Below are 14,667 nucleotides of genomic sequence, written 5' to 3'. Positions count from 1 at the left end.
ATAAGTTTTATTAAATAGGATAGTTAAAATAAAAAAATAGATTCAAGTTATAATGATATAACTTAGCTTGTAGACAATATGAATTTTAATAAAAATTAAAAAGATAATACAAACGAAAATCATATATATAATGAATTTATTTATTAAGATTAAATTTAATAGAATAGAAATATGTAAATATAAATTTAATTTTTATAAAAAGTATAATATAGGATATATATAATATATATAAATATATATATAAATATATATTATTAATTATTTCTAATAAATATTTAATTTATCAATTTATTCTATATTTAAATAAAATATAAACATATATATATAATATTTTTATAATTTTATTTAAAAAAGATTATAATAATTTAATGATAATAACCAAAAAATATTCAAACCTATTGATTTTGATGAATATAATAAAATGTAAAATTAATATAATTTTAATAATGAATATATGTTTATTTAAAAATTTAATAATAATATTAATATAAATAATAATAATACTTAATATATTAATGAAAATGAAAATTTTCTTTAATTTAATCAAATATTTAATGATTTAATATTTGCCTGTAAAGATCAAAACAGTTCTAGAATTATTCAAAAATAGTTTGAAGTCGCACCTGTTCAACTTAAAAATGCTATTTTTAAAAAAATTTATCACGAAACATTTGAATTAATGAAAGATCAATTCGGAAACTATGTCATATAAAAACTTTTTGAAAAAGGTAATATATATTTATATACATATAAAATATATTTATTTATAATTTTTTTTCTATTTATATTTAATTTTATAAATATAAATATTTTTTTAGGTCTTCCAGAACATAAAAAATAATTATTTTAAGTCTTAATAGAAAATACTTAAGACTTATGTTTACATACTTATGGATGTAGAGTTATTTAAAAAGCAATAGAAGAATTATAAGAATTTCCTTTATTATAAGAATAAATTATAGATGAATTAAGTAATAATATAATGGATTATATATAAGATTAACATGGAAATCATGTTATTTAAAAATTATTTGAATGTGTAGATTGTTCTAAGCTTTAGGTTATTATTGATGATATTATTTAAAATGTAATTTATTTATACTAAGTTTTAATTTATTTTATTTTTAATTTTATGATAAAAAAGATTTAAACTTTAGCATTTCATCCTTATGGTTGTAGAGTTATTTAAAGAATTTTAGAATTTTGTTAACCTTAATAAGTATATATATATATATTTTATTTTCAATAAAAATTAAAAATTGCATTTAATATATCATATATAGATATATATATATCATATATAGATATAGATATATATATATATATATATATATATATATATATATATATATATATTTTTTAATTAATAGACGAAATAAATATATTAGAAATTAAAGGAAAATTTAATTCTTTTGTGTAAATGTTAATATGGAAATTATATAATATAATATATAATTGAAAATGGATTAGAAGAAGATAAGTAATATTTATTATAAGTAGTAAAAAAAAACTTTGTATCACTTTCTTTAAATAAATTTGCTTCTAATGTAACAGAGAAGTCTATTCTTTATTCTAATGATGAATTTAAATATGGAGTGCTTGAAAATTTATTAAGATTAAATTAAAATAATGAGTAAAATATATGAAATATAATTATTATTTTAAATACATAATGTTTATTATAAAGAAGTGGAATGGTAAAATTAACATAGAATGCTTATGGAAATTATGTAGTATAAAGATTTTACGAAAAATCTAATTTTGACATAAAAATGAAAATTTGTATGTATTTATTTTAGAGTAAAGATATTTATAATGAGATTAATTCTAATAATTATGGTTAAATATATAAATATTTTTATTTATTTTATATTTTTCTTATAATTAAAGGAAAACATGTTCTAACTTAAATAGAAAAAAATAGGGTCGATATACATAAAAACATAACTAATAATAATAATAATTAAAATAATAGTAATTTCTAATAAAATTATTAAGGAAAAAATTAATTTTAAAATTGCTTTTTTAAAAATAAAGTAACAATTAAAAAGAGAAATAATTATTGTAAATAATGAAAATAAAGTATTTCTTTTGATTTATTTTAATATTTTTAAATTTTTGTTTCTAAAAATACATTTTCTATGTTAATAAAAATAAATTTGTCTATAGAGAAATTTATGTACATAAATAATATTTTATATGTAAATTTAATTTTTAATTTTGAAATTTCGTATTATTAAATAATTTATGAAAATATATATTTATCTAAATAAATAAAAATAAATCAAAAACAGCATTATGAAATTCAAAAAAATAAATAAAATAAAAATATCTTAATTAATTTATTTATATTATTAAATAATAAAATAAATTAATATCTAATATATATACAATATTCTTATAAAAATGTCAAATTAATGTGAAAAATCCTATTGTTCCGACAATTGCTGCTGCACCAATCATAATTTTTACTTTCATAGTTTTCCAATAAGTTTCTCTTCTTAATTAACAAGCCTTTAAAATAATAAAATTTATATTTATATAATAATTTTAATATAATTTTTATTTTATATTATAATCATTATTAAATATAATTATTTTATATTATTTATATCTATATAGAAAATTTTATTATATTATTTTAAAGTTATTAAAAATAAAAAATATTAAAAAAAAGATTATAAAAAAATATATATATAATTTAATATATATTTATAAATAAATTATATTTGAAATATAATTTTATATATATATATATAACTTATTATTTAATATTTGTAGCTGTAATATTCATTTACGAAGTTGTTCTTACAAGTAATTCAATTCTATTTTATCTGTCAATTAGTTTGTCTATTTAAATGCATGTATAAAAATAAGAATAAAAAAATAACATATATATATTTATAAATATATATATATATATATATATATATATATATATATATTATATATATTACGTAAATTTTTATAATATAAATTATTACCTACATTTTCTACTATTATGCTTTTTATTTCATTTACACTATTCTTTAATTTTGAAATTTTATCATTTTCTAAATCAGAACTATACTAATTCATTAATTTTTTAATTATATCCGCAAATTAATTATTTAATGAATAATTTATTGCCACAGTCCTTTAATCATAAGTAAATGTATCACAAAATTTTTCTTATAATTCATATAAAAATCCGAATGCATTTCTTTTAGAAAAAGTACTTTCTGTTAAACACATATAGGTAAAATTATTCTCGTTTATATAATGGAAATAGTATTTATCATTATATGCTATAGTCATTTTAGTATCTTTTTGAATATTTTTGACTAAATCTCTAGAAATTTGTGGAAAAGAACCGGAAGCTGTTGTGTATTCTATTAAAGTTGTATCTTTTCCTCTTGCTATAATTGCATATATTATAGACATTTTTTTATTTTTATTTTTTATTATTTTTTTAAAAAAAAAATAGTTTTTTTGTTTTTTTTTATAAAAAAATAAATAAATAATTATTGATTTTCACTCTTTATTTTTTTCTTCTATTTCTTTATTTTATTATTATTAATAAAGTTCCTCAAAATGTTATATATTTTCTTCTATATCTTAATCTTAAAATTTATTTTAATTATCATCTTATTCTATTTATACACTAATACCTACTGCCTATTCTGAATTTTAATAATTTATGTGTTAAAAATTAACTAAATTATTTTTTAATCTATTTCCTTTTCCAAATTGATCTTCAGATTCTCTTGCAGTTTATTTTTTATCACTTTCAGTTTCAAGAATAACGTTTTTAAGGTCGATCTAATATTTTAAAGCAACTACAGGGGATAAACAAGAAACTGCAGGTAAAAGCATTATTTATTATTAATAATATTGTAAAGGACTTTATAATTACTATTATTATTAGTATTATTATTATTATTATTATTATTATTATTATTATTATTATTATTATTATTATAATTAAATTTAATTCAAATAAAACATATTATCTTTATTCAATTATTACGAAAAATAATTATAATCTGAATTATTATGTTATGAATTATTATAGTCTTCTTCCTTTATAGTCGATTATGTTGCCTTTAAATTTTTTATTTGAGAATTGCTTCTATTTTTATCGTACATTTATTATAATTAAGAAGTTCCTTTTTCTGCATATTATTCATCATTTTTTTAATAATTCTGTTCTTACATTTATATTTTTTGCTGAGAATAAATCTGCTGTTATTATTAAATTTTTTTCAAAAATCCAAACACTATACTAATTGAAAAGAAAAATAATGATATTGACACTCCTATACCAACGTAAAAAGCATAAAAATATGTACTTTTAGCCCCATATCTAACATTAATATTGATATTTTATTAATATAAGCATGAGTTATGTAATTAATAATACATTACTTATTTTTGTATTTAATTATTTTATTAATTATCTTAATTATATTAGTTACAATCGTTACTTAGGTATTCTATTGAAAATAAAGATTTATTTTATAATTTTAGCGCATTACATTATATTTACAATTTATGTTATTGTATACTGAAAATATTTATTTAGTTTTCTTATTAAATAAATAAGTAATCATTTGAAATTTTATGAAAAAAAAAAAAATTTTTTTTTAATTTTAAAGAATAGAAATTACTTTCGAGATTATTTTGGTAATATTTTGATATTTTTAATTTTATAATTTATATTATATTTTAATATGCTAAATATAGATATTTTTAATCTATTTAAATGCTATTTATTGTATTATTATTATTATGTTCTTATTTAATTATAGTAAAACATTTATTTTATTTTTCTTCTGTATTATCGAATGATTATAAATAGTTTAGTTCATATTCTATATATCCATCTTTTATTATTATTATAAGAGTTGTTTCATATACTTTAAATTTTTGGATATTTTCTCTTTTTATTTAACAGGTAAAATCAATTTATTTAAGTGCAAGAATATATATGTATATCGTATCATTATTTAAAATATATATTTTGTCTTTAAAACATTCTATTTATTTAATATCTTGGTCTTACCATTTTAAAAGATCGCTTTATTTTAAAGAAATAGTTTTGCTTTCTTCTAATTATATTATTTAATAGAGGACTATTCCATCTTATTTTCCAAAGTTAATTACTAAATAATTTTATATGGTATTTATTTCTAATAAAGTTTCGTATTATTTAATTTCAAAAGCCTTTTTATCTGATATTAAATATATTCTGTTCCCTAATTAAAATATTAGTTGATCTTAATTTTCTAATTAATATAAAGTTATTTAAGAGTCATATTCCGTTTTGTTTATTTCTGGTATACTTTCAAATATTTTTTCAGTATCCATTATTTACAATAATTATTTTTCTAAATCAAATATATAAGTATATAACTCAAAATTATTTCCTATATACTAGTATATTTAATAGTTTTTATCGCCTATTTATTTAGTACATGTCAATATGTTACTTTTCGGTTTTATTTTTGTTTCAAAAGATTAAATTTTTTAAATCTAAGCTCCTATTTAGTGTACTTAGCAGGTGTTTTTATATAATTAATTATGAGGTTATTGAAAGTCGTATGAATAATTTTTTATTACTTCGGTATAATTGTTGAAATTTACAAAATAATAATCATATATTTAATCTAGATAGTAAGAAAATATATATTCTTCTTTATTACTTTGTTGCTAAAATTCTATGTTTAAGTTAGAGAGTTTTTTTAATTCGATTGTTATTATGTATTTAATTAATAATATATTAATTATATGCAATTGTTTCATGTTTTTTTGTTTTTTTATTTAAAATAAATAAATAATTATAAATGTATTTTTTATTATTTAATTAAAATAAAGTTAAATGATAATTTATTAATTTTTAAATAAATATTTGAATTTAATAATATATGTTTTAATTTAATATATATATATATTTATAGCTTAAACTTTAAAAATAAAAATTTAATAATTTTTATTTTATTAAATATTTTTAAAAATTAATTTATATTTGAATTTAAAATTTTATTATAAAAAAAAAACATTTTAAATAATTTTAATTAATTTTATTAAAAAAATTATATAATTATATCTCCAAAAAAAAAAATATAATAAATATATATATATATATATATTATAAAAAGATAAATAAATTAATTTTATTTATAAATATATCATTTAAATATATATAAAATATATTTTTATAAAAAAAAAAAATGGATGGACTAAATTCTGAATTAATCAAATAATGCTAAATGTGTAACAGTTTTACAGTAAGCCATGATCGTAAAAAAGGTAATGTTAAATGTTTTCGTTGTGGTTACATTGTAGAGGATCATTTCTAATCCTACGAATAAGAAGTTAATAATTATGATAATGATCCTACTCAAATAAATAATATGCGAGGTTTAGTACCTGATGGAAGAGAAGAAGATATAAAATTAGGTGATAGGCCTTTAAATAATTAAGGTTTATAGAAAAATAAAACAGACGAAAAAGTCATAAAAATAAAAGATTAATGAAAAGCTGGTGTGAGAAATTATATTTGGACAAAAAAGACATATGTTTGGTTGAGAAATATTTCTGTATACTAACATAGAATATATAAAAATAAACTGAATATTAAATTAAGTCTAGTGCACTTTTAGCGGTTTTTATTGCCTCTAAAATTTTGAAGTTGGATGAAGAAGTATTTAATTTGGAAAATTTGTGTAATGTAGCGACTTTAAATTAGGACAAAGTGGAAGATTAATAAAAATATATATGCTCAACTAATGATGAAATAAAAGAAATTTTATAGCCACCTAAAAATATACTTGATTATGCCGAATAATACGCAAGTTAAGCTAAAGGATTGTCTGACTAAGATATTGAAGGGTTTATGGCTTTGTGTAAAATTCTCTAAACATTGGGGGTTTAAGATGGTGAGAAACATAAAACTATTGTCTGTGCGGCACTTTATTGTGTTATTTAGTTAAGTAATTCTTTTGAGGCATATAGTTAGAAATTTAGAAATGGGGAATATGCGAGTATTTCACTTGTTTAGAGTATTACAGAATAATAGTCGATGGTGGCTGTGGAAAAGTTTTATGAAAAAAAATTATTGCCAGAAAGAACGGCTATATTTGAAAAATTAAAAAGTTAAGTTAAAGTTGATTGGAAAAGTTATTAAGTTTTAAAAAGAAAATAAGGAATATGATATATATATATATTTTTTTGTATTATATAATTTAGATTTTTATTTTTATTTTTTTTAAAAAAAATTGTGTTTTGTTTTTAAATATATTTTTTTAATCTCCTTTTATATATTTGAAATTCTTTATATTATTATTTGAATAATTGTTTTTTATTTTTACAAATTTTCTTATTAATATTTTTTTAATTATGTATTTGATTATAGACTTTTTTTAATATTTAATTTAAAATTATTTAAGAAGAAAGTATTTAAAGGAAAAAAAAACAAATTAAACCTTATATGAATTTATAAATAAAAAAATCTATATAAAATAAGTAAATGTTAAGAATAGAATATTAATATAAGTTTAGTTTAGTTAATATATATATTACAAAATTAATAATTTTACATAAATAGATTTGCTTTAATTATGAATTAATATAATTCTAAAAATTATTAATTTCTTTAGTTGTTATTCTTTAAAATATCTTTTATATATGAATAAAAATTAATATATTAATTTTTCAACTTTAAATTATTATAAATTTTATATTATTAATTGAATATGTATATATTAATTAGTATAAATAGATTTTTTATAAAAACTAATTAATTTATAATAAAAATACTTAATAAATTATATCCTTTTTATATATTTTATAAATAAATTAATACAAAGAAATTTGTAAGTATATAATAATAGCGTCTGCTAATGTTTTTTAATAATAAATATTAAAATCCTTTTAATATTTAATTCGAAACTATTTAAAATATAATATATTAATTTTTATATAATTTATTTAATATTAGATTAATATAAAGAATCAAAAATTTAAATTAAATTGAAAGATGCGTATCTTTTATAATGTAAATAAGTTTTTTAAATATTTATATTAAATACAATTATAATTTTAATTAATAATTTTATTAATAAGTTACTAAAGAAAATCAAAAATTTATTTAAAAAAATTCATATTATATGTATTAATATTTCTAAGTATTTATATTTATTTCAATAAAAATTAATAATAATATATATCTAAATATTATTTAATTAATAAAAATATTTTAAAAATATTTAAATTTATTTTTTTTTTTTTTTTTAAATATAATTTTTATCTTTTGCTATTATAATAAAAAAATGAAATAAAATTTAAACAATTTTAAAATATAATATAAGATAATAAAAAAGTTTAAATATAATGAAATTGAACTAAGAATAAATAATAAATAAATATATATATATATATATATATATATATATATATATATAAAAATTTATATATATTTATATACATTTACATATAATTATTAATATATTTATTTTTATTAATGTTTTTATTATTATTATTATATCATTTATATTTTTTATTGAAAAATTTATAATAAACAAATTTTAATTTCAATTTTAATATTTTTATTTTTTTTATTTTCAATTTTCAATTTCAACATCATATTATATGTATTTTTAAAATTCTTTATTTTTTTTTTATTTTATTACTACAAAATCCCATATTTCTTTATAAGCTTGATTATTTTGATTCGATTTTATTTCTATATTTACTTAAAATATTTATTCAGGTTACATTTATTCTAGCTTTATAAGATAACCAATATTAATTCCTTAAATACATTTAAGAAATAGATTTCTAGGCCATTTTACACTACCCTGATTCTTTATCTAAAAATTTAAATTATAAATAGATCCTTGCTTTAAAGTAATTTTATTTGGAGGAGAATTTAATATTAAAGCATTAAATATTAATCTATTTTAATAGTAATTATCTTTTATATATTAATGTAATTCTTTTTCAATTGTTATTTCTATAAATTTAACTAATCTCTGTTTTAATTATTAATTATCATTTTATTACTAAAAATTTTAATAAACATTTTATTCTTTAAATAATTAAATATAATTCATTTTTATTATTTTTTTTTGAAAAAATTGTATAAAATTTAAATCAATAAAAATATATAAAAAATCAAATAACAAAAATTAAATAATTATTAAATTATATATATATGTATAATTAGAATTACATTTTTAAAATATAATTCATATTAATTTAAATAAAAAACTAGCTATTATTAGTATAATTAAAAAATGACCTGCTTATATATATATATATATATATATATATATATATATATATATATATATATATATATATATATTTATATATTTATAATTATATATATTAAATATTTTTTAATTAAATATTTTAACTATCTTTTTATAATATTATTAATAAGGCATTATTATGGTTTTCTTTTATATTGGAATTATATTACACAATTTTTTTTATTTAAATATAAATAAAGTGTATATATTTATTTTAAATATTCACTCTAAAAATCATTATGATTCTGCTTTATTTTCTTTGACAGTTCTTATTTTTTGCTTCATTTTTAATTTTTTTAAATGTAATTCGATTTTATTAAACTCATTTGTGATTATATAATTTATATTAATAACATTATTATTATTTTTCTATTTCTTTTAATTTTTGAAAATATTAATGAATTTTATCAAATGGTGCATTAGATGTTGAATATTTAAAGGACATTTTAATTTTTTTTTTAAACGACTTATTTCGAGTAATTTTTTGAAAAAATATTATTAATTTTTTTAATTTAAATTTGAATTATAAAATTTCAAAGATGTTATATTAAACTATATTTTAATTCTTTTTTTTTATTACTAGACATTTATTTTTTTTTTTGATTGTTTTAAATATTCATCTGATTTTTTTTATTTTTTTTAATTATTATGAAAGATTTATAAAAAACTTTATATAATTAATTTATTAAAATTTTTGTTAAAATAAATTTATTTTATATTTTAGCAAAAAAAATAAATAAATATTATATTTTTATAAAATAAAAAAAAATTAAGAATTATAATTTTTTTTCAGAATTTAAAAAATAATTTATATAGAGAAAAAACACCCAAAAAAGAGCAAAAACCCCAAAAACTAAAATATGAAAAATGCTTATCTGGTGTTAAATATGGTTTTTAAAAATTCTAAGGAGAACCGCAAACTGGGTATATATTTTCATTATTAATATCAGCATTTTTTTCATTAATAAATTTTTCTAAATATGCTTTTTAGTTTATATTTTTTCCAAAAAACTCACTTAAAAATTTCAGGTTTATATACCCAATAAAATCACTGTTTTTTTATTCCAAATAATCGACATTTTCTGGTCTTTTTATTAATCCATTTATATATGTATTTTCCTCTTTATATTCTTTTTTTTCAAATTCTTCTTTCATTTCACTCGGAATCCAGCCCATATTGATAGCTAAACCTTCTTTTTCATTTTTTTTATTTATTAATGGTGCTACTATTATAAAACCTGTCCTTCCATTCATATGCCGGAAAATAAAAAATCGTTTTTTCCTAAAATACCTTCTATTTTTACATAATTATATTCCGAATTTTCTATATTTGAGTCTTTTTCCCATGGAAGGGATTCAAAAGTGATTTCTGGAGGTTCTTCATTTAAAAATTCTTTGTCTAATTTTGCCCATTTTTTTAATGAGTAATTATATCGATTCCATTGCCATCTACTGGCCGATATTGTGGTAAATGTTAGGCCTGTAAAAATTCCTATAAGAATATATTTTTTAGCTTTATGATGATTTGACATATATATATATATATATATTTTTATTTTAATATGTATATCTTTATATATATATATATTTTTTTTATTGATTTTTGTCTTATTAATATAAATATATTGAAAATAAATTTTATTAACGAAAAAATAAAATTTTATTAAATAAATGGATATAAGTAAAATAATAAGTTTGCACTAAACAAATAATACATATGGATTTGAATCATAGTGTATATCTTAATTTAGTTAAGCAATAGGTAGATTGCTTTATTTTTAAGAAAATCAAAAAAAGGAAGGAATCGCTGTCTTAATATCTAATAATCATATAATAACACCTATAATAAATGTTATATCTAAAAACAAGAATTTAAGTTAAAAAGACTCTTTTGTTTTTAAACTATTTATGGTCAATATATAGGTATTAAAGAACTTTATTTTGAAAAAAAACTCTTATAGGAAGTAAAAGATAATGATGATTAATATTGTTAATATGCGGTTATGTAGTTAGAAGATAAAATAAAGAATAATATTAATCATTCAGGCATTATTTATATAAAAAATTATAATGAAGTAACTTTGATAATTTCTTTAGATAAAAATTAACAAAACATTAATAACTATGAAGTTAATAATAATAAAATAATTTATTTCGAAAGTCCTTAAGAATATAAGAGTAAAAGTGATTAAATTGCTGTTTTTGTAAATGATTAATAATTAAATATTTGTTTGATTGGATTTGCAAATATTAATTAAAATTAAATTTAAACTTTTCTTTTTGATAAAAATAATATTAATACTATACATTCGTGGCTAAATGGAATTAATAAAGATAGTTTTTCCTTAGATTAAGGTATTTTTATTTATTGTTAAAAAAAAAAAAAACAAAGAAAGTGAAAGTGATAGTGATAGTGATAATTTTTTTAAACAAAAAGAAATAAAAGATAATAAAGGATTATCTGCACATGATGGAAATATCATATCTTTATGTATTTTATAGGATAATTATTTCGCTTCCTGTGGAGAAGATAATTAGATAAAAATATGGAACTACAAAAACGGAAAGTTAAAAAAAATATATAAAACTGAGAAACCTTGTTAAAATATCTTTTCTTTGAATAATTTCTTGATAGGGATTTAAGGATAAATGATGATAATAATAGATTGGAAAAATTAAAATGTAGAAAATATATCCTATCATATTCAAAATATTAATTTATATGTTAAACTAAATGAATTCGAAATATTAATTATAGATTTATAGAATAAAGTTTATACTTATAAATTCAATATATAATATAAATCTTTTGAAAAAAGTAAATGAATTAAATAATATTTAAATAGAAAATGGTGATATTTTTAAATTATGTGTAAAATAGAAATAATTATTGGCTTTTTATACTTAAAAAGGGTCTATTTGTTTTTTTGATTTGAATAAAAATATATTTTTTAATAAAAAATTTATTTTTGATAAACAATAAATTATATGTCTTATATTTCATCCTTTTTATGAATAAGTAATGATATTGAGTACTTTATAAGGATAGATAATAATTATAGACATATTAAAAATGAATATAATATAATAAATAAATAGAAAAAATGAGCCTATAAAATACTTATTAGGGATAAATGATAAACAAGTCATTTTTAGTTAAAGAAATTAATATTTTATACTAAATTTAGATAATTATTAGATAAAAAATAACTTGATAAATTATCATTAAAAAAATATATCTAATATTATAAAAATAGCAGAAAATTAATTCCTTATTTCTGATTTAGGAGGAAATATAATTTATTGGGAATAGGAAAACAATAATATTTTTGAATTAAATATTAGCAATAACTCAGAAAGTTAAGATAAAGTAAATATTAGTATATAAAAAATTTAATAAATTAATGAAATTAAACAAGAAGAATAAAATATACAAATAAAGAAAAATGAACAAATAATTATATAGAAAGTTTAGAAAGATAATAATGAAATACGAGAATAATAAAAAAAAAATGGATAGAAAAAAAATATTAAAAAAAACAAAAATGTAAACAATGATATGTAAAAAAATAGAGAATTTGAAAATACAAAATTATAAATTAAAATAAATAAAGAACCATAGAAATAAAAAAAATAATAGAAAAATATAGTGTAATAATAAGAGAGTTAAAAATTATAAACATAAATATATGTATAATAATAAACATAATAATAAACATAATAATAAACATAATAATAAACATAATAATAAACATAAAATAAACATAATAATAATAATAATAATAATAATAATAATAATAATAATAATTTAAACAATAATTGATAGAATAATGTACATTAAAATAATTTTTTGAATATTAAAATAATTCCTTTATAGAAATTAATGAAATATGTAATTAAGAAAAAAATAATCTATAAATATAAGATTATAAAAAATAAAATTCACACATATTATAAGTTTAATCATAATTTATTCATAAATAATAAAATGTACCAAATATTATATAAAATTAATAAATTTTTCAAATAGATTAACCATAAAATCATTAATAAAATATATAAGATGACAATTAATTTGATATTAAAAATATATAAAATATAAAAGAAACGAAAAATGAAATTTTTTAAATTTAAAATAAATAATCATAATAATCAATAATAATTAATTAAATCGAAAATAAATAATTAAAAAATTAAAACAAATATATTAATAATGAAAAAATTTAAATTACTAATGAAAATATTTAAATAATTAGTGATATTAATCAATAATTAAATGATAATTAAATTGATTAAAATGAATAAAAGAAATTATTATAATCAAATAATTAAATAATAATCGAAAGTAAAGAAGTAATAAATGTAAATAAAGAAGTAATAAATGAAATTAAAGAAATAATAAATGATTATTTTATAGAAAAATAAACATAATAAAATGATTAATTAAAATTATAAAAACATTAAATAGAAAATAGAAATAATAAATAATTAGAAAAAATAAAAGGCTTGAAATTAAATGAAATAAATTCAGTTAAAGAAATTATTGATATAAATGATTACAATAATGAACAAGATTAAAACAATTTATGTAAAAGCATTTAATCTGATATTGATTAAAAATAAAATAATAGTTATATGAGTTAAACTAGTCAGAATTATTTATAACAATTGCATTAAAATTTAGAAAGAAAGAATCAATTTATAGATTATATATATAATATTGATGAAAATTAATAATTATTTAATACTTAAAATATCTTTTAAGAATATGAATCAATAAAAGGGAATAAATAATAATAAATAGATGATATTAAAAATTTTAAAAACAAAATATAAGTATTAATATTTGAAAAAAATGAATAATAAAAATACATTTAAAAATTGGAAAATGAAAATTTTTTAAAGGATAATTTTTTAAATGAAAAAGACGAAATTATTTTATAGTTTTAAAAAGAAAATTAAAATTTAAAAAAGTAAATTGAAAATTTAAAAATTTAATTAAATAAAAATCAGTATTAATAAAAGTAGTATAATAATTTAATAGAAAAGGAAAAACTTTAGAAAAATAATTTAGAATTAAAGGAATAGTTAATTAGTCTTTTAAAAAATGAACTATAAAAACTAACAATTATTAATAATAGTAATTAAATCTTTTATAAATAATAAGAAATAGATTCATATTCTTTAAATATATAGAATAATAATGTATAAAAATAATAATTATAATAATCAAATAAAAATAACTAAATTAAAAGTAATTAGTTTATATTTGATGATTCAGTTTAGAGTACTAAAACTGTTTTATAAAGTAAAGATTTTTAGTTTGGTTTTGGAAGAAATAATAATAAGAAGTAAAAAAGCTTAAGTCCTA

The 14,667-nt window shown here is 15.0% G+C and overlaps 3 protein-coding genes across 3 annotated transcripts, besides 27 other annotated features; 2 read left to right on the top strand and 1 right to left on the bottom strand. All coding sequences in view use genetic code 6, as the record gives it.

Annotated features, from left to right (window-relative positions):
• Window positions 1–213: 213 nt before the first annotated feature.
• Window positions 214–252: a microsatellite.
• A 202-nt stretch (window positions 253–454) lies between these two features.
• IMG5_010290 (pumilio-family RNA binding repeat protein) lies at window positions 455–1,646 on the top strand (the record flags this gene model as incomplete). The annotated part of the gene is made up of 3 exons (XM_004039736.1): window positions 455–728; window positions 819–1,219; window positions 1,371–1,646. The coding sequence occupies 3 exons, from the start codon at window positions 455–457 to the stop codon at window positions 1,644–1,646; spliced, it is 951 nt and encodes a 316-aa protein (XP_004039784.1).
• Window positions 1,269–1,356: a microsatellite.
• A 473-nt stretch (window positions 1,647–2,119) lies between the features above and the next one.
• Window positions 2,120–2,167: a microsatellite.
• Window positions 2,168–2,409: 242 nt separating this feature from the next.
• Window positions 2,410–3,423, bottom strand: IMG5_010280 (synaptobrevin family protein, putative; the record flags this gene model as incomplete). The annotated part of the gene is made up of 3 exons (XM_004039735.1): window positions 2,410–2,514; window positions 2,762–2,850; window positions 2,985–3,423. 3 exons carry the CDS (start codon window positions 3,421–3,423, stop codon window positions 2,410–2,412), a joined length of 633 nt encoding a protein of 210 aa, XP_004039783.1.
• Window positions 2,523–2,579: a microsatellite.
• Window positions 2,539–2,602: a microsatellite.
• Window positions 2,659–2,697: a microsatellite.
• Window positions 2,695–2,770: a microsatellite.
• Window positions 2,892–2,954: a microsatellite.
• Window positions 3,424–3,885: 462 nt separating the features above from the next.
• Window positions 3,886–3,966: a microsatellite.
• Window positions 3,967–5,881: 1,915 nt separating this feature from the next.
• Window positions 5,882–5,927: a microsatellite.
• A 285-nt stretch (window positions 5,928–6,212) lies between these two features.
• On the top strand, window positions 6,213–6,518 carry IMG5_010270 (hypothetical protein; the record flags this gene model as incomplete). Its single annotated transcript, XM_004039734.1, has 1 exon — window positions 6,213–6,518. One exon carries the CDS (start codon window positions 6,213–6,215, stop codon window positions 6,516–6,518), a length of 306 nt encoding a protein of 101 aa, XP_004039782.1.
• A 1,554-nt stretch (window positions 6,519–8,072) lies between these two features.
• Window positions 8,073–8,105: a microsatellite.
• A 300-nt stretch (window positions 8,106–8,405) lies between these two features.
• Window positions 8,406–8,466: a microsatellite.
• Window positions 8,406–8,495: a microsatellite.
• Window positions 8,479–8,521: a microsatellite.
• Window positions 8,479–8,544: a microsatellite.
• Window positions 8,545–9,287: 743 nt separating this feature from the next.
• Window positions 9,288–9,415: a microsatellite.
• Window positions 9,289–9,373: a microsatellite.
• Window positions 9,341–9,411: a microsatellite.
• A 695-nt stretch (window positions 9,416–10,110) lies between the features above and the next one.
• Window positions 10,111–10,149: a microsatellite.
• Window positions 10,150–12,234: 2,085 nt separating this feature from the next.
• Window positions 12,235–12,273: a microsatellite.
• Window positions 12,274–12,989: 716 nt separating this feature from the next.
• Window positions 12,990–13,104: a microsatellite.
• A 349-nt stretch (window positions 13,105–13,453) lies between these two features.
• Window positions 13,454–13,516: a microsatellite.
• Window positions 13,503–13,546: a microsatellite.
• Window positions 13,547–13,618: 72 nt separating this feature from the next.
• Window positions 13,619–13,701: a microsatellite.
• Window positions 13,630–13,702: a microsatellite.
• A 542-nt stretch (window positions 13,703–14,244) lies between these two features.
• Window positions 14,245–14,289: a microsatellite.
• Window positions 14,290–14,492: 203 nt separating this feature from the next.
• Window positions 14,493–14,522: a microsatellite.
• Window positions 14,523–14,667: the final 145 nt, after the last annotated feature.

This window comes from Ichthyophthirius multifiliis (assembly GCF_000220395.1).
Source record: "Ichthyophthirius multifiliis unplaced genomic scaffold scaff_1120509249536, whole genome shotgun sequence".
Classification (NCBI taxonomy): Eukaryota; Ciliophora; class Oligohymenophorea; order Hymenostomatida; genus Ichthyophthirius; species Ichthyophthirius multifiliis.
The sequence above is the reverse complement of the archived record's forward strand: the minus strand, read 5'-3'. Positions and strand labels throughout refer to the sequence as shown.